The 19,765-nt window shown below is 40.3% G+C and overlaps 1 protein-coding gene across 7 annotated transcripts in view; it reads right to left on the bottom strand.

The window, feature by feature from the left end:
• Positions 1–19,765, bottom strand: part of dnah9 (dynein, axonemal, heavy chain 9) — a 178,652-nt gene that overhangs the window by 17,828 nt on the left and 141,059 nt on the right. For 2 of the 7 annotated variants that reach the window (XM_067576791.1, XM_067576797.1), the window contains 5 exons: positions 18,541–18,711; positions 12,708–12,890; positions 9,100–9,353; positions 8,861–8,996; positions 8,126–8,395 (listed from right to left, as the gene is read on the bottom strand). In XM_067576791.1, coding sequence (XP_067432892.1) covers positions 8,144–8,395; positions 8,861–8,996; positions 9,100–9,353; positions 12,708–12,890; positions 18,541–18,711 — 996 coding nt within the window. In that variant the 3' untranslated portion in view covers positions 8,126–8,143. The other 5 variants (XR_010924965.1, XM_067576794.1, XM_067576793.1 and 2 more) reach the window with 5 other exon arrangements.

The raw sequence follows: 19,765 nt of genomic DNA, 5'->3' as shown, positions 1-19,765 counted from the left end.
CCAATCAAATCTTGAATAAAGCAATAAGGTGTTGTTCTATCATAGGCAGCGCAGATGGTCACACTGAGCCTGATAGCATCCTGCTACACAACACAAGAGACACTCTGACCAACAACCTGTATTAGCTTTCCTGCTAAAGTGAACATACATCTTGTCCTGCTTATAGAGAATGTGAAGTTGACATCACACCATGTTGAGTGAGGATCCTGCTGCCTTTCTGTTGGTGAGCTGGAGCTATGAGTTGGTTCCTTTTAACAATGTTCCTCTATCAATGAAAGTGTGTTCTGCAGCTTACACATGTAGGCATTTGGAGCATTGTGTACAGAATGTTTAATGTAAGTGAAGTCCATTGAGAAGTTTAAAGCAAGGCTGTAAACTGACTGAACAAGCTGATGCTCCCATCAACATACCAACACAGGTGCCATCCCTCTGTCTCTCCTGGCTGGGCAGACTGAGAGGATGATAATCATCTAAGGAACAGTTGGTGTTTGTCCTGCAGCTTCTGCTTCAGTCCTGCATCAAGCTCCATTCTATTCATGCATCACTCACTGTGTTGCAGCTCTGTCCCTCCACAAGATCCATCAGATTACTAAAAGCTTCCTAAAAATATGAAGATCTTAAATATTTGACTGCGATTGGACACTTACTGGTGATAACCTGTGATATAACTGAGCAATACTTAAGACACACTCCACAGCTTAATGAAGGACAGTTTAGAATATATTTACTCATGAATAGTTACTACCCTGTCTACATGAAATATGTCATATTTAAACTTTGAAACATCTTGTATAATACTTCTGTCCATCAAAAGACCCACAGTGAGGGGCAGAGCTCCATCACAGTGAATGATGAAGACCATGGCAGCAAAATTGGACTGCCCATCCAGGAGAGACAGCGTGATGACGACCTGTGTTGGTGTGTTGATGGGAACATCAGTAGTTTCAGACAGAGGGTTGGGGTTGGACCATGGCTGCTGGATATTAGTGTAATCCTTCACATGCTGCTTTTCTAAAATGAAGTTTTATTCTATACAATTCTGATATGGTGTTGTTTCCTTCATATTATACACCACCTGTACTTAAGTGTTGAATGTGATATATAGAACTTATGAGTACAGTTTTGTTAACAAGCTAACTAACTTTCCTCTTTTGTTCTGTATGACTATTATTATTATTGTTGTCACTTCACAATAAACTTAGCTACAGTTCAGATAATTATTTTCATGTTGAACAGATGCTTCCTCGCTGACTGTCTAGTAAGTTTTGTGTTTTGTTTGGTTTAATAATTGAGCCAAATATTGGAGTGCTACTTTATCTTTGCCAGTATGACTGTGCTCTCGCAGTTTGCCTGCTTGTGAATTAGCAGATCTTGCCCCCAGCTATGTCAAAACTGTTCATGAGCTTCCAGGGATTTGTAACTTTTAAACTATTTAACGATTTAACCAACTTTTTAGACAAAGAAAACAAAATTCATTGTCCGTCTTCTGAGACTTCAGCAGTCTGAGTTAACCCAATCAAATGGGTTACAGTCTTGTTAGAGCCAGTTCCTGCTTAGTTATACTATTCCTCTGCAGTGTTTCAGTGAGGTAACACTGTCCAGGTGTCCAGGGAAAGACAAACAAGGAATTTCAAACTAGAAATACACAAACGTTAATATCAACTTTGATTTGTCTAACTTAGACTGCTGACAGGTATCATAAATAGTTACATAACCCTAGGGGTGAGTGAGAATAGCTTTTTTTCTTTTAATTAAATTTGGGTGAACTGACCCTTTAAGTTGATGTAAAATTGAATAAAAGACAGGCTTTGATTACATAATTTAAAATGATCAAAATTCCAGATAAAAATAACAATCACTGCTACTACAAAGTCACAAAATTTCAGTGTGTGTTAGTAAACAAGTGCCAGCTTGAATGTGGACTGAGATAATCACTGCCATTATGAGTCACAGTAAGCTCCTAACATGCACACAGTAGGTGCTGTTGCTGTGACTAGTTTTTGCCTGACTGCTCAAAATGTGCCCCAAATCACCGTCCTCTCCCAGCTTATCTCCCTGCATGCAGGACCCAACCCCAGTTATTTGTGATAATCCACAGATTGTAGGCAGCTAACAGACATTTGTTTTACGACAGATGCCAGATTCAGATAAACATTTAATTAGCAACTCATCAGCTCTGTCAAAGCTAATTACCCCCAGTCTCCAGCCCCAGCCAAAAACTACTCCTCTCGCAGTTGGTCTGCACAGCAGCTGACTCTGCTGGCTGCAGCGGGATGTGTGGAGCCGGAGGCTGAGTGTAGCCGAGGCCCCCGTATTGTACCAGAATTGTGAGCAGCTAATCCGGCCTTTCTGCCACATCTGACTCTTCTGGGTCAGAGCAGTGAGGAGAATGGGTTAGATAGAATTACAGGCTGAGACAACATTGTGCTATTTATCAGCACTTTACACGCCTGTTGTAAAAATTACTGCTAGCGAGGTGTCTCGGCAGTTCTTTTGGTTGTCACAACAGCACATTTCTTAGTGCTCAGAAGGAATGTGGTGTGAAGTTTTGGATGGGTGGCGGACACACTGTTTGGCTGACAAGTGGTTTCTGGGTATTTGTAGTGCAAAAACAGCACAGAAGTGACCACTTCACAGCAAAGATGCCCACCGAAAAGAAGAAAAGTGGACAGAAAGTGGTGATAGCAAGTCTGTCCCCCACCAGATGACCACAGGATGACTAGGCGTCGCTCAGATGATCATTTTGTTGTTTTTTGTGTTGTAGAACATATAAAGAATGACTTGGTGGATAGTACATGCAGTCAGTGGTCCGTGGTTATCAGTTATTGTTGAGCCTTGCAATCACATTACCGCATTTCACTGAAATCAGAATTCTGCATGCTTACATATCATGCACAGCAAGGCATCTCTATAGCATTCACATTAGTGGCTTCTCTGGACTGACCTGTAACCTAGCAACCGCCTGACGTCTCACACAAGCAGATGATTAAAGGTACCTTCTTTTCCATTCTGAGCATGAACCCTTTGATAGATTTCCCCTCCTTTGACTCCAGCATCCTCTCCTCAGTAGCATGCCAAGAACACTCATATTACCTACAAATATGAAATATGAATCTCCATGCTGTTTTTAGCCTTTAGAGACTAGGGGTCTGTAGCCGCTGCAGTCTAAAGAGCCCCATCATTAACTGCTCTGGAGAGCTGTTACATGCATCTGGCTTTTCATGTCACACCAGGACAACGGTTGATCTGCAGGGACGGTTGGAGGACTCTTTGGTCCAAAGTGAAGCTCCAAATCAGTGCCTACACTACTCCGTGAGCAGGAATAAATGACACACATGCTAGTGATTAAGAGTTTGGAAGCTGCTGTCCTTTTTTAGGCTCTCCAAAACCAGAAACACAAGAGCTAAATTACAATGGATTAAACAGTGTTTTAGTCTACATTAGCTGCAACTGTTGCCCAACAATACCTGGCTAACTAGCTTACAGTAGTAACCTAGTGTTATTTCCAAGGAGCATATCTTTACCTACAAAAATGTCCCAAAATAATGTAGCTAGCTAATGATATGCTCCTGGGAAGTAATGCTAGATTGTTACTGTATACTAGTTAGCCAGGCATGCTAATGTTTCTAGCTAATGTAGCAACAAACAATACCTCTGGCTTTTAGTGTTATATTGTGTGTAGCCATCATGTGCATAAGAACTTCTGAAAGCGCTCTCATTTATAGGAGTTTTCAACCAACTTGCATTGTTAGCATTAGTGAATTAGCTATCGCTGGATTGGAAACTGAGGTAAAAACCCCAATTGAGACACATATTCTAAATGTGTTGTATACATGTCCAAAGAAAGCTCCTAAAATCCAAATAAGATCAGCATATTCCACACGTCTTAATCAGAAAATGCTACATTCAGAATAAGACCTAATTCAGAATATACAAACAGAATATGCTGCTTACATGACCCGTATCAAATTCAGAACATTGTCATATTTGGAATAATAGTGGAACATTAGTGTGCATGCACACGTAGTCACTGGCTGGATTGGGTTTCTGTTCTGCAGACACAGCAGCTTTTCTCTGTTACCAGCCATGTTATAGTGGACCAACTGGACCAGTGCCCAGTTCTGTATAAACAGGCACCATGAAGGAGAGGATGGAAGCTAGCCTGAAAGCTATGTTGAGCTTGCACACCTATTCATTTTTCTAATACTAATCCTGTCAGTTTTAAAATATTACATGGCCAAACTGTCAGGGATATTTGATTTTGATAAGTGTGTTAATGTTGTGAGTCTGAGTGATAAACTGGCTAATTTTACTGCACTGACACTTACTCTGCAGGTAACTATATAAGTTGCAGTCAAACATCTGCAAGTGCATTTTTGCTGCATTGAGCTGCAGGTATTGAGAATGGTGGGTGTTTTGAATGCAGTGTGGTATGAATAATTAGTCTAATACATTAGTCATATCAGTAGTGGTTGTAGTGTGAATATAGACAGTAGAAATAGGTCTACCAGGAAAATCACACTGGAAAAATGGTGTAAATCTTTGATCATGGTGCTACAGGTGCAGCAGCTCCTCACAAGTTTTTAAGAACTACTTCATCCATTTATGATTGAATTTTGTCCAAAAACATTGTTGAAATAAAACTCAGTTTCAAAAATTACAAAGAATTTCATGTGGTAAATCTCCCACAGTTATCATTGTAAACGGCATCCGTGCTGTGCTAGAATGGAAAGCTTGACATGTATAACTGTGTAACTGCTGCTGCACTACAGGCCAAATGATTCCTCCCGTGCAGAGCCACTCTACAGTTGCATGGGCGCTGTGCACGTGTACACAGGCAGAATAAATTTTCATAATGCCACCTGAAGGTGTAATTTGGGAGTTCTACATAAATTGCCTCACCCTGCATCATTGCTTTCCTCCTCCTACTTCCCCTCATCTGCTCCTCCTCCTCACGCCTCTCTGTCTCTGAGCGCATTGTTAAGGCTCTCCAATAACCAGATAAAGGAGACGCCGGGGAACCTGGGCTGAGACAGCGAGAGAACAAGCAGAAAAGAGGGAGGGAGAGATTTTTAAAGCTGGGTTATACTGTAGAGTGTGCATGTGCATCTACTGTACATGTTGAGGGATATATCTGTGCGACTCCACACTTTTTGCTTTGGAAAGGGTTTTTTTTTAATCTCAAATGAAGGAGGAGGAAAGGAGTGAAGTGGGGAGAGGAGGAGGAGGAGGAGGAGGAGGAGGAGAGAGGGGGAGAGAGTTGGTCTAAAGACTTGGAAGAGAAGAGGCAGGACTGGGAGACTGGAAACGGGAGATAGGAAAATGACTGCATATTACCACTAAAATGGGATATATTGAAGAGTATGTGAAAATAAAACCGAATGCACAATCTGGAATGACAAGATAAAACATCTTTATTCAAGAAGTTTCAGAAAGGTGGAAATTACTTGTACACATAGAAAAATATATGCTTTATATGATCAATTAAGACATGATTATGTTATAAGAAAATGGTGTAAATGGTGTAGGTAGTGTTGTAGATGTGTGAAATCATCTGTTAGTTAAATTTATTGTGATATTCCCCACACAGCTATAGCTTTATAACACCTCCTCAAAAAAGTGACTCATACATAGAGAATATTACTGGAATTTCTGCACAAGCACACATAGATAATTAGCATTTTAATAACTTAGATACAGTAGTTCAAACAAGGTCTACAGACGAGTCATGGATGATTTTAACAGTCTTCAACTACTTATAGGCCCCCCCAAACCTGCATTTAAAGGCGATTTTGCGCATATGCATCCTCAAATGACAATGAGACTATGGAACTTTTATAGAACCACAGCCAGTTTAGCTGTAAGTGTCACCTACAATATCATTTAAAACTGAATCTCCCTACATTTCTCAATATTCTTTTGACTCAGGTGCCTTAAAGACATCATCATTATACAGCCTCACTGAGAGCAAGTATCACACGAGCATCAAACAACAAACATGTCTTTATGTGTTTACTTATGGTTTAACTTTAGTGAGACAACCACTGAACTGTTTATCTGTGTCATGATGAATCCTACAGCCTGTTTCCACCACAGGAACCTTTTCAGGTGCTTTGAAAACTTACCTGCTAACCAGGGATTAAATTTAATTTCTCAGAAATAGTTCACTGAGCCAAAAAAAGTTACTGGACAGAATTTGCAGGACTGATTGATCAAACAAAAAAAAATTCCCAGCTGAGACAACTTGTATTCATTGACAAAGTAAACAGCACTAGATGCTTACTGACGTTAAAATGAAACTCATGTTGTTGGCTCTCTGACTAGTCTAAAAAGAGAGAAAGTGTGAGCGAAGGAGAGAGCGAGCAAGATCGAGAGAAAAAACATTTATTTTTGTGTTTATGTGCTAATTTATGTGTTAAATTGTCAACTTTGCATGTCTCTTTTGTAACTATTCATTAAATTTATTCTAACATCAGAGTCGCACCACAGTTAATGAGAACAACACAATAACTGTTTCTTTGTGTGTGAACATTGTGTCTTGTACACTGTGGCTGTTTTTGAATCTGTTATGAGAGTAATTTATCTAATCTTCATGGTTCTAACATATTGCACGAATGCAAACAGGAGTGCTTGAAGAGGACTTTAAGTTCCTGGTTTAGTTGCTGGCATTTGTTTGAAAAGGGACAGTTGTGTAACAGTCGCACAAGTGCAGAAGAGTCATAAAGTCAGTGATCTGACTCAGTAATATCAGTTACACAGCAGTGTCTATTTGTTTGCTATCTTGTGTGTATTGTATTGAGCAAGAGTGTGTTTTATTGTTTATGAATTCAACTTTTCATTGGAGGATATGGTAGTTATTTAATGTTTTTTTATCTTTCAAAAGTTTCATAGTCTTACACTAAAATATTTGGTCCAAATGGGATCCAACCCTTGACCCTGTTAACACAACCACCTTCACAATAAAACCTCTCAACACCTGCTACATCTGCAGAAGCAAAGCAACTCCAGCTAAGGTCCACTTGGAGGGGTTTTCTTTGGTTTTCAGGTTGAAGGTCCATACGTAGGTGGGTCCCCTCTGGCGGGTCTTGTAGACGGGACACTGGTAGACATTCCTGTTCTCCTGTTTGTCCACAGGGATGGCCCTGATGAAGATGACCGGCATTGTCGGGGTCAGCTCTTTCAAACGGGCGTCGACAATCAAGCCAGTCTGAAGGAGAGAGAAAGTACAGTGCAGGGGAGGAAAGGGAGGGAGGGAGGGTGGGAAGGAGGGGGTTGACGAGCCAGTCAAGCAGAGACAGAAACATTTCACAGAGCTGAGGGAAGTAATAAATTAGTGTGAGGTGCAGTGAAAACTTGCCTGTCCATTACTTGTACTTGCCATCGAGGCTGCATTTAAGAATGTTCTTTTTCAAGAGAGAAAAGAAAAGATGTTTGACTAATCTTGGCTGCCACAAGCGATGTTAGACTTTCAGAGAACACAACATTGTTGTACCCTTGAAAAGTGGTGAAAGTCAACAGAGTCTGAGTGGAAGTCAAGCTGCTGTGCCTCACAATACACACTCTCTAAACACACTGAAACAGTGTGGTCTGTCTCATTAATTAATCCTCCTACACTTAGTGCCTGACAAACAGAAGTTTCCCCATGCATGCACAGTGACTTTCAGGAATGAATGTAAATCCTCATGACTTTGGAAAGCTCAGAGGACAAAGCTATAATTGCGTCTGCGATTGCTATAAAACTTTAAAGAAGTGTTAAATACCAATAACTGTATGTCCATGTGGTAAATACAAATGATGGGTATCTTAAAGCGGGCCATGTGGGCTCGCTGAGATTCATGATTAATTATTTTTATGACACTGTATATTCACTGTTACTAGGGGAACAGAGAGCTAGTTTTATTGTTTAATCCCACAACATATTGAGGGAATAAAAATGGATTAGTGTGGCAAAGAGCTGGAGTATTCATCACCATTAGTGGTGTCCATCACATGAACACACAACCTTCCCCTGTATAATGTCTGTATTTCTACCGTATCTGTTCAGCGCACAAGGTGTTTATCATACACAGTATCTAGCTGTCTTTGATGTCTGAAACACCGCTGAATAAGACGCAAGCTTCATTAATATAGATGAGTGGGTTTATTATAAATCTTTGACTTTTATTGCTGCGCACAGCTGTGTCCAGATGTAGCGCTGCTTACTCTCCTCTTCACACTCTGCTACTCCCCACCACTGGCACAGGACTGAGGGCGTGAAGAGAGAAGGAGGAGGATGAGGAGAAGAAGAGCGGTGGGAGGGAGGTGGTGGTGGTGGTGGTGGTGGTGGGGGGGGGGAGTCGTGAGGAGAAGCCGACCCGGCCCGTCTGTCCGCCTGTCTATTTGCCTGCGTCTCCAACTTTAATGAAGAAAAAAAGGAACCACTCCACTAAAGGGCGATCTAAGTGTTCAACTGCACACTCTGCACATTCCCTAATTAAGAAGTCTACAGGGATGCTCCTTGAAAGCTGGGCGCATATACAGTAGCTGTATGTATGTAGATAGATAGAGCCCTGGGAAGCTGAGTAATGCACTGCACTCTGAAAGCTGAACACAAGCAGGATGCAAAGCAGAAAATTAAACCAAAAAGGGAATGTGGAGTCCCTGCAGGGGAGGGAAATATCAAGGTTTCTTTACTTGACTCAGTTTAAAGATGCATTTTGAGGTTAGCTCACCTTATGTTCATGTGTGAGTCTGTCATCCATCATCAGAGGTAGTGTGAAAAGGAATATTACAGTATAAGCTCCTGTTTTTTTGTTTATTTTCTATCTACACCGTGTCATGACATGATAATCAGCCATTTAGCAACTCTGTGACAACTAACCTGCGTGTCCCAGCGTGCTCCTTCCATGTACAGCCCATGTACGTAAGCCCCCTCACGAGGCGGGGAACTAAAGTCCTCGCGATTCTTCTTGGTGACATCACACTGCAGACCCATGCTGTCCAGAGGCCACTCGTTCCTGTCATCCAAACACAAGGAGATTTATTGTATCACAGGCAAGTCGATTTAATCAGATTTCCACCTGCGATGGCTGCAGGCAAACCAAGCCTACTGTGCAGTACCTTCGAGCCATGGCCTGCATGATGGCGGTGAGGAAGGACTGTGGGTTGAAGAAGCCGGCCAGCCACACTGCAGAGGGCAGGACAAAGTCTGTTGACCAGGCTTCCAGCTCCTTGATCCTGGCCAGCAGGTCAGTAAACCACAGGGCCAGGCCAGACATGGAGGGGTAAGCCCGCTTGGTCCAACTGTCTGGCACCAGGTCCAGGAAAATAGCATTCTGAAGGTTCTCCATGTCACTGGTCATGGTTAACTCTCCCTGAAGGGTGGCGGTCACAGAAAAGAGAATATTTAACATTTGAAGTCCAACAAAAATCACAAAAGTCAAAAAAGTGATTTTCTAATTTATTGTTAACATTGTTATTATTTAAAGGAAGGTGTTTATGACAGTGGTAGTGGTGGTATTAAAGAGTAAGGGCCACAACATTTAGCAGCAGAACAGCTAACTGTAGCACAGCTGACTAGCTTACCAGCTATCTAGCCTGCAAACTGAAATTAGCATTGCACTTTTCCCCCAGTGGATGTGAGTTGATATGTTAACCTTGTAAGCAAACAGTTGCTTATTTCCATATCAAGCAGTTATGGAGCAACATTATCATTCATTCAGAGTCGTGTTTCTGTCCCCCTGGTGAATATAAGTCCAATATTCACTCTCTTTCAGCTCTGTTTTTGCTCTCTACCAACTCCTGAGGGAAATATCTGGCTCTTTAGCTGCTAAATACTCCGCTATGTTCAGCAGCTAGTCTACAGCTAACTGTGTCTGTTTGCCGTTTGGTGCTGAGCAGACAGTGTACGGTGGCTTTTTAAAGCTTTTTCTCTGAAAACAGCTACCTGCTGCGGCCGAAAACGACGCTATGAGAGCGCTGAGAGTGTATCAAAACAGTAAAGTTGCAGCCGGACAGATAAACAATGAGCTGAAACTCACTATAAAGCTCTTTAAAGCTGAGCGGAGCTGCAGAGTCACTGATAATTCTCTGTAGGTTCATCACTACAAATGAAAGTGATTTGATTGATTGTTATTATAAAAATATCAATTATAGCCACTTTAAAGAGCAAATCTGTATGCTGTAGCAGAAAAACTGCAATTTTAATTCAGTTGGGCTCTTTTACTGCTTTAATTTGACTTTTCCAGTGTTTATCTTACTTTAATGAACAGGCGGCATGCGCATTTTAGAAAAATCTGTTGTATAATTTGGCTCTCATCCTGTTTCGGATCAGCTGGATATTATCTATTTTAATTAGGAAGACTGTTCGGAACGTTGACAGCCTCTTGTACTGCCTCTTTTGTACATTACAGTTCTTCATTTGGTCTGAATTTTCATTACAGGAAGGAAGAAAGAGTTCAACGTGTCACTTTCTCAGCAGCCAAACATTGGAGGTGACATCTCCCAGCCACGTAAGGTGCTGAACGGTAACAAGCCCTCAGAAACTACTGATGCATACATAAACATGAAGACAACAAACACGCCAGATAAGGAAAAATGCTGTAAGATAGAGAAGATGGCACTGAAGAGTAATGAGACGGCATACGAGTGAAAACAGTGGTGTCCTTCACCAACTGATACTGGAGCTGATGTATTGCTGATGTATAGATACCTATATGTGATAGTCATAACAATTCTTTATGAGGATGATAAGGTTTCTATAGATTGATCTATATCGGAGCGTTTGCTTTGAACCTTTCACCAAAATAATCCTGATCCGTCAGTTCAGCCACAGCACACTTGACATCACCATGGCACTATGAAGCTGCACCATCTCACCAAGGCTAACATTCTGATAGTTCCTATTTATTCCCCTATAAAGACAAAATATGATTCCATTTGCTGGTACAATAGTCTACATGGCTTTTAAATCACTGAGCCGATTTATTGAGGCTTGTAGCGTCGGGAGATCGAAGCCTCATAACTCCTGACAAACGGTTTTACACGTTTTTCTCCTCCTTTTTCTTTTTTTCCCGTTTTGTTGTTAACACATGACTCAGTCAGGCTTGACACACACAGCGCAGACGTCTCATTCCTTTTTCTGCTCCTCTGTAAGCCAGATCTCTGAGTCATTCTTAAGACCGGGCTTCTGACAAACAATAGAGAAAAAGGTTTAGTTATGCAGGAACACTAATGCAGCAGCCTGTCGGTGTCAACTGCAGCCCAGCCAGCGTAGTGTGAATCATAGATGTTGGGGATAATTGAGGGTTTTGTGGTGGATTTCGAAGGACAGTTCACTCACAGTACATTTGTTTTCCATTTAATGGTACTATGCTGGTGCTCAGTCCCTGCTGGGCCAGTGGGATTTGTGGACACACAAGGGTCATTAAAGTGCTTCCAGGCAGTACGCAGCAATAGGAAAAATAGTCTGAAATAACTGACTACAAAAACAACAAACCTTTTTGTTTTGAAGAGCAATAAGAAGCTGACAACAGACTGCACATTTAACTTTTTTTTTTTAATTTTTGACTTTTTCTTTTACAAATATGTAGTGTGTGAGTGTTCATTTTGACACAGGGCTCCTCTACAAGCCACAGAAGACATCAAGATTAACTAATGAAATAATGGTTTGCAACTAATCACATGACAAAAACCAAATGACATGTGGTGACTGTGGGACTTTTTGGGTAAGGGTCAGTTTCCTGCCTTGGAAGCCTAATGGCTAATAAGGCTGCTTATCTATTCTGATGATGTGAGCATTGTGCCTCTGCACTTATAACAGATGAACGATGGAGTCAAAACATTTGGTAAAAACTATTACAGCATAAGTGAAATGATGTGTAGGTGAATAAAACAATGCTTCACTACAGAGCAAATATTAAAGCCGCACTCATCAATATTTTTAAAACAACAACTGATCAAATGATTATGGGTAATGTGAATGGAATTGCTTGAAGTGACAAACCCACAAAAAATTATCACTCAACTCTTCAGTTCCTCTCAGCATTTTAGCCTCTTTCAGTTCATTGTTTTGGTTTTACTGTCTGCAACTTTACTGTTTCCGTTCAGTCTCACTGCTCTCATCAACCTCGTTTCAAGAGGCAGCAGCAGCAGGTAGTTGTTTTCAGTGAAAAAGCTGTGATAAATTCACTGTGCACTAACCTGAGTTAGTCACTAGCTAAAGAACATAGCGGAGCATTTAGCAGCCAAAGAGCCAGATATTTTTCAAAACAGAGCTAAAAGGAGAGTGAATACTCAACTTAGATTTGTTGGGCAGCCAGAAACACAACTCTAGATGAATGCTAACGTTGGATGTGTAAATAGGAAACTGATGTCTTAATTCTTCTGTAAAAGACATTTGTAGCCATCAAAAATGTTCTGTAACTCAGTGAAATCAAAAATCAAAACGCCATGATTAATAAAGAATGAAATCATTATTTTATCTATGAAGCATGTCATCACACATTTATTTAAACAAAAAGCTGACAAACTCTGTTGAACTGATTGGCTGCCACAGCAATTATTGTCTTTTCATTTATAAAATGCTCAGTAGAAAAAGATTCAACTGAAGAACCTTCCATGTCTGTTGTATAGCTATTTCAATCTGAAGAGCACTGATGGTATTGCACTAGTGAGGAGCATAATTATCATGATCAGCACCCCTTCTTCCAGCATTACAGTCTTCTCACCTTGAGGCCCAGGCTGAGCTCGCGGAGGGAGCGTCTGATCTCCTGGGTGAGGAGGTTCATGCGCTCACACTCCTGCAGCGCCACCACCTGGTAGGGAGTCCTCTCCTCCGCCTTCCCGAGCAGCTCGGCCATGTTGAACTCCTCCGGGAGTTTCTCCATGATCTCCTCCAGCACCGCGCGCACCTTAAGATGAGTTGACAGTAAACATTATTGTTTGCTCGTCAGAACATCTGTGTAGACCTACTCTTCTGGATCATCCTACTGTTTCTATTAAAGATACTCAGGGCAAGAACAACAAAAGGGGGAGAGAATACTCCTTGAAATAAAAGACTTGCGAGAGATTGAGGTTATCTGCGTCAGATAAACTCAGTAGTGCCAACGTTGACAGCCTGAGAAACTGTTACAGTTTTAAATAGACAGTACCATAAATATTCATGAAGATATATTTTGCAACGGCAGCTCTTTGTTTTCAATAACAGTCTAATCCCTTCAGAAAATCAATGCTCACATCATATTTTTGTGGGTAAGTGATGAAAGCTAATGTCTGTGTCAACATTTTCCCAAGGCAACCAGCATTAGCAATCAATCAGCGGATTAGGTGCCGAACAAAGGATATGAGGTCATCATATCTATGGATTTTTCAGTTCAAATATCTGATCTGGGCTTGGCAGCTACTGAGCTCGCTGAATACAAAGCTGGCCTCGTTGGTAAGCTCTGCATGGCTGTCATCAGTTAAGACAGGGGTATCTAGGCTTCTGAGCCAGAAAGGTCACACATCATAATACATCGAGGAACAGAAACACACACACACACACACACACACACACACACACACGCACAACATGCAGCGGCTAGTATGTTTGATGCTAGATGGGTGTTTCATAAAGCAAGAATAGCAGTTACTCCAGGCTTCCTTCAGTGAATAAGGCTAATTTTTGGGGAAGTCTGTTTTATAAATGAGGTTTAAATAAGTCTGATCTAAGTTGCCATGGAAACCTACGTCTTCAGACTGGGAGCAGGAAACAGCTAGCCTGGTTAGACTGATACTAACACTTCTAAAGTTCAATATTTAACACATTACATGTTATTTAATAAGTACAAAAACAGAGTGTGACAACCTTTATTATGTAACTCTTTCTTCAACTTCTGTTTTTTAGTGACAAGTTGTGCTTTTAGGGTTATTTTCTGGACTTTTTCGTAGCCAGGCACAGTGATATCCTGGCGTCTTTCCGTCACCATGAGGTTGCCTGGCAACCAGCAGTAGGTAGGTGGATTAATTTTACCCTTGGTCAGAGCAAACCTGGCTGTTGCCCATTTTTTCCAGCCAGAGAGTAGTATCAATTTTCTCATCTACTGTAACTCTTGGCAAGAAAGGAACTAAGTATGTTTCCCAAAATGTCCCCAAACTATTATCTTTAACTAGAGATAAAATCAATCTGCTAGCCTGTAACAGTGTTTTCTCCAATTTCCTCCCTGACAGTCCCTCTTTACTGTTGCTCTGTGAACGGCGTCACTTTAATCTGGAGACACATTTATTGTTTCTGCTGCTGTGTGATGCTGCAGGTGTTCAATAAACTCAAAAGCTTAATTAATAGTTGTACTTTTTAATAATTCTGCATGTTCCCGCGGCTATGCACTTATGATACACTGAAAATTTACAATAGTCATTCTACACAAGCAGAGTACTGCAACAAACTGAACTAACAGAGGAGCTCAGTGGACTTGAGTTAATCTCTACTGAGTCTGAGGTCACTGCTGGTGCACATGTGGAAAAAAAGTTCTCTTTTGCTTTGTTAGTGACAGTGTAATATTTTCCATATTTTATGTTTAATAAGATATTTTCTGTGGCAGTGAACATCACGGTATTGTCTTTTCATATCAGTTTTCTTTATTGTGACTTCATCATCTGTGCTCCATGTCCCAGGTTCAGTTTTATAGTGTCATTTAAGATAAATCCTGCTTTCCTGAGCCCCCTTCATGAAACATTCCCTAAGATTCCTGAAGCATGTAAGAGAAAGCAGTTTATTTTGCTATATCACAACCACAGCAAATGTTACAACGTAACTTTCCCTTTTAATTGACACTGTTTTGCACTGAACAAAAAGCAATTATTTTGGATGAATAGTGTTTTAGTTCATGCTTAAGAGCCATCTCATCATTCGCTAGAAGAAAAATAAATATGTTCTTATTGAAAAGGAAAAAAACTGTACAGAAATCAGACTGAATATGGTATTAAGAGTAATAAAAAATCCTTTGCTGCTTGTTTCAAGCAACAGTAAGCATAAACGACTTTTTAACAAAGCTAACATTCAGACAAGCAAGACCCTTATTTATGTTATTAAAAAGTGACACTTGCTCCATTGAGGGAGTGTGCAACGCTGCACACGCTCTCTGACAGAATATTTGTTTGAGCTTTTACACTCAAATAAGCTTTATTTCAGTGCTGAACCAGAAAATGCACCAGAAAATGCCATCTCTGTTAAATCACCCTGGGTGCTGTCAGAGGCCCCAAACAGTTGGTCTGCAATTTATTTCCAATTCAGTGTGCAGCAGCGACAGAAAATGTCACCTGTTGTCATCATACATTTAAGATTTGCTGCTTTTTCACAGAGTTTAGTGCGACAGTTGTCTTTGTGAAAGGCCGTGGTTTACATATTTGCTCAGGATATCTTCTGTGTGTGAGGGCTTGACTTTCCAACAAGCACATCAGGATCCAAAGTCAAGTTCAAATACTACCCTTCTGTCCCCTTACACCTCACGGACCTGCCTGCGGGTTAGTCATGACAAATCTATGCTCTGTAACCAAACATCTTTCAAATCCACAGAACCTGATTTTAAATTCCAGTGGAAGTCTTTTCCAATGTGTTCAAAGATACTAAATATGTCAGACTGAATTTTGGGGAAATGTGTATAAAATTTACAGACCATAAAAAACATGGAGTCTTGGGTTTGAATGTTTCACTCAGACGTCATACAGGTACAGGGCGCTAGCTATAATTTTGCGTCCATGCAGACATTTGTTTGTAATATTTTCAGACCTTTAGTAACTTTTAAAAAAGTGCCTGAGAATAATCCAATATATAAATATAACTGTAAACCTACTGGTGAGTCCTTTCTTTTAACCCTCCTGTTGTCCTCTGGTCAACTTTGACCTGGGAGGACAACAGGTGTCATTATGTGCTGTCATCAAAAAAATTGAAATGGTTTTAAAACAGTATCTTGACTAAACTTTTACATATACCAGTCTACCATAATCCATCAACATATTTTCCTCTGATCTCAAGTATAGTTAAAATAATTCAGAATTTCTTACCCAGGTCAAAATTGACCCGAGGACAACAGGAGGGTTAACCAAACCAGGAAAAAACCACTTCTTATCCAAAAGAGGTACATCTAGGTCTCTGTAGCTAAAACAGGTTAATGTGCTGTTATCAGGCTAAAATGACCCTATCAGTTCTCATCCAGCTAATTGGATTCTTTGAATACAGTTAGAAGATTGATAGTTATCTTGAATAACAGTGCACTCTCATTTTGAAATAAGGAGAAAGTTAAACCTCACTCATGATTAGCTGAGTGCTGATCATGTGGTTGCACTTACATAGGTCGGTGTAATGGGAAGCCTCCCAGCATGCACTGGGGCAACAGATTCATAGACATAAGTCTGATTTTATGTGTACTGATACAAGTGTTACTTTGTTCTACATTGTGCTGCACTGTGTTTCCAGTTCCCACACTTCTATTGTTGGTATACAATTAGTTATTGTGAGTAGTAGTTATTATGAGTATGTGGTTAGACCATGTTTGATGTTGTGGTCATGATTAAGCAGATTTAGTTGCATGGCCAATTATATTTAAAACATTATTATTTACATTCTACTTTATAGAATTGATCTATAATGTATGAACTTATTTAAATTTAATTGATTGTTTAAATTCAAGTAAATACAGTCTACACTTATAACTAGTATAACACATAAATTGTAGTGTTGACATGTGATGATAAATTCTCAGTCCCCAGACTTTTAACACTCAAGGTTTTAACTGGGTTGAATTTAAGGAACTGATTTTATTCTGTGGTGTGTTTTATCATATATGGCTATTTTATTATAGTAAAAATTATAGCAATGAGTTGGTGTAATTTCATCATTTCATCTAAAATCTTCACCCCTACAAGAAAAGTAATTTGTATGTGAAAATTAGTTCATATGTGGGTGTTTGCCCTAAAACTCTTGGTCATCAATGATCAAATCAAGCTAACTCAGCTATCTACAAAGAACAGAACAGATCAAATAGCTTCAATGAAGAGCTGGAACAAGCTGATAAAATATATGATACTACAGCATATATGTGATACTGTCAGTGTGGAATAAGAAGATTTTTCCAATCTTGAAGTTACTTAAGGGGAAAAGGAAGGAAGCTGGATGTTAAGGCTTTAAAAACTGTACATTCAAAATTGTGAATGACAATGTAAATGCATCATAAGAAGCCCTGATGGTCACAAAACTCAAACAAATCCAATGAATAGTGATGGAGTACACTGAGACAACACAATGGCTTTTTGAGATTTCCTGCAACGATTTGAATAAGTTATGTCCAAACTGACGATGCAAGTAAAATCAACCATTTGTTGTTATTTTTGCTGTCATTGTGAAAAAAACTGATTTAGATCCTGGAACACTATGAAGAAAATAAACGTAAGCAAACATACTTGTAGAATCTTAACACAATGTAACTGAAATCCGTTCAAGCCTTCCCACAGATGACCTGTGCAGCGACAAATATATGTCCTTGACTATATACTTTTGTGTAGTTGTGGTTTAGGGGCTGCATCAGCCAATCAAATTCATGCAAGTGCACATTCTGGCTAGATTACTTTGTACTTTCACTGTATTTCTACCATTTGTTGTGATGACAGTTAAAAAGATTGCCACCTTGAGTGTCATCTTTCTAGAGTTGTAAAATCCTGTTTCCTGGTATTAATAAAGTCCCCATCCACTCAAAATGTGTTTTTCTACTTGTTCCTACAGTTGGATGTCTGAGTTTGACTGTATAGAATGATGTACGTGCAGAGTTTGTTTTCACATTTGTTTTCTGGAGGAGGAAAGTTCCTCTGTGCTCACATTAAATCTGAGTTTAAGGCGTGTACCTATGAACGTGATTTATGACAGCACAACTAGTTTAGAGCCAATCGGGTCCCTTAAGTGTGATGTGGAAACATGAAGCCTCCAGTGCTCATACACTGAGAATGAACTTTTCAGTGAAACAGGAGACATCTTGTGTCCAGTGGTTCAACTCTTGAAATGAAGGATATTTACATATTCAGAGATTTTGGAATTTTTAATGAAGGAGAAGGAAGAGATGTTATTTTTAGGACTTTAACGAGATAATTGAACTTTTTGGCGGAAAAACTATATTAGACACAAATGATTCTTCAAAGCAGAGGATATGTCTTAAAACATGTCTGGAGTGGATCTTTAAACAGTGTACAGCGTTTGATAAGCCTTCAAACCCATTGATCTATTACTCAAACTTAACTTCCTGGATCAGATTCAGATATCTGTTACATTTTTTCCTGGTAATGCTTGTTGTGGCTGAATGGGAGCAAATCCCTGTGACCAGGTTTCAAGATGTTGTGGAAAGTCTTCCCAGGAGAGTGGAGGCCGTTATAGCAGCAGATTAACTCCAGTGGTTTACAGATGAGATATTTAACAATCACATCTGGATACTCACATACTTTCTCCAGTTGTTCGTACACACTTTTGGCCGTGTTCACGTTCACATACCAGTCTATCTCTCATGTCTACAGAGTGATTGCATGAGTGGTCTTCTTTACCTTCTCCTCCCGTGTCGTCCCACCGCCCTCACCGACTCCTCCGTCTCTGGGCTGCATCTCCAGCACCGTGCGGAAGAGCTTCTCTGAGGTTTGCGTGAGGAAGCCGATCTCAGCGTTGGGATGAAGGCCGTACAGGTAGGGGGACTCGGCGGGTAGTGTGTCGTCAATGTACTGGAGCACGATAAATCAATGTCAGAACATCAGAATGTATGAGTGATGCATTGCTAGAAATCATGACCCTCATTTATATATATTTCTTCCTGTAAAGTAAGACAATTTAAATCCAAGTATTAAACAGGACAATATTTTAACACCAATTCTAACTGAGACTTAGATTATTTTAAATGAACAGCATGGAGATTGGCAACTCCAATTACTTCCTGACAGAAAAGTACCAGTCTTTTTTTTTTTTTTCCTCACACAGGTGTTTCTTCTAAAGTACTGCTGACAAAGGACAAGAATGGAACCATATAAATGATGAGATATTTCTGGGTGAGATTCAAACACTCAGGATCAATTGACAGACTGCTAATGAATGTAACAAGGAGAAGGAAATGTGGCATTTTCCATCTGCTGGTCCATAATGAATATCAATGTGCTTTTAAGTTAGAGCAGATGAAAGTGGAAGCTCAATTGAAAAAGGCTGCTTTTTGTGGGGCACTTACATTAAATAAAAAAAAGCTCTTCTAATCATAATGTCCTGATGAAAGTTTTGATGGAAAATATATTGGCCTTTAATACAGAAACACTTAGTAGTCAGCTTTTTTGATCTCTTCTGTACTTGCTGGCTAACTTTCGCTGATTGCATACACCTGTATGTTGTTGAAAGAAGAGTAAAACTGCTGAGTCACCAAGTCACCCCTTTGTGCTCATCCCACCGCTCTCCTCTACTGTAGGTTCGCTCCAGATGGTTGCGAGGGAGGCATTGGCCTAACAGACCACCCTCTAGGGACCTGCAGGCTTTTATAGCCCCTGTTCTTCGGCCAAATCTCAACCCATCAGCTCTCAGCCTGGCTGTGTGGTGGCAGCGGAATGTAAAACGCTCCAGTCCCTCCCACTGGAGCAACTATGACAGCCAGGATGTGCCCATTGAGCAGCACCCAGACTGAAGAAAAATTAAATACAAGTCGTACTCCTCTGGCTCCCTGGGGACCACATGGGGCAAATCTGGACTGTCTGCCCGAACACATTTTCTGAACCGCTGTTATTCATAAAAATGTTGGCA

The sequence above is a fragment of the Thunnus thynnus genome, chromosome 20, assembly GCF_963924715.1.
Source record: "Thunnus thynnus chromosome 20, fThuThy2.1, whole genome shotgun sequence".
In the NCBI taxonomy this organism is placed as follows: Eukaryota; Metazoa; Chordata; class Actinopteri; order Scombriformes; family Scombridae; genus Thunnus; species Thunnus thynnus.
The sequence above is the reverse complement of the archived record's forward strand: the minus strand, read 5'-3'. Positions and strand labels throughout refer to the sequence as shown.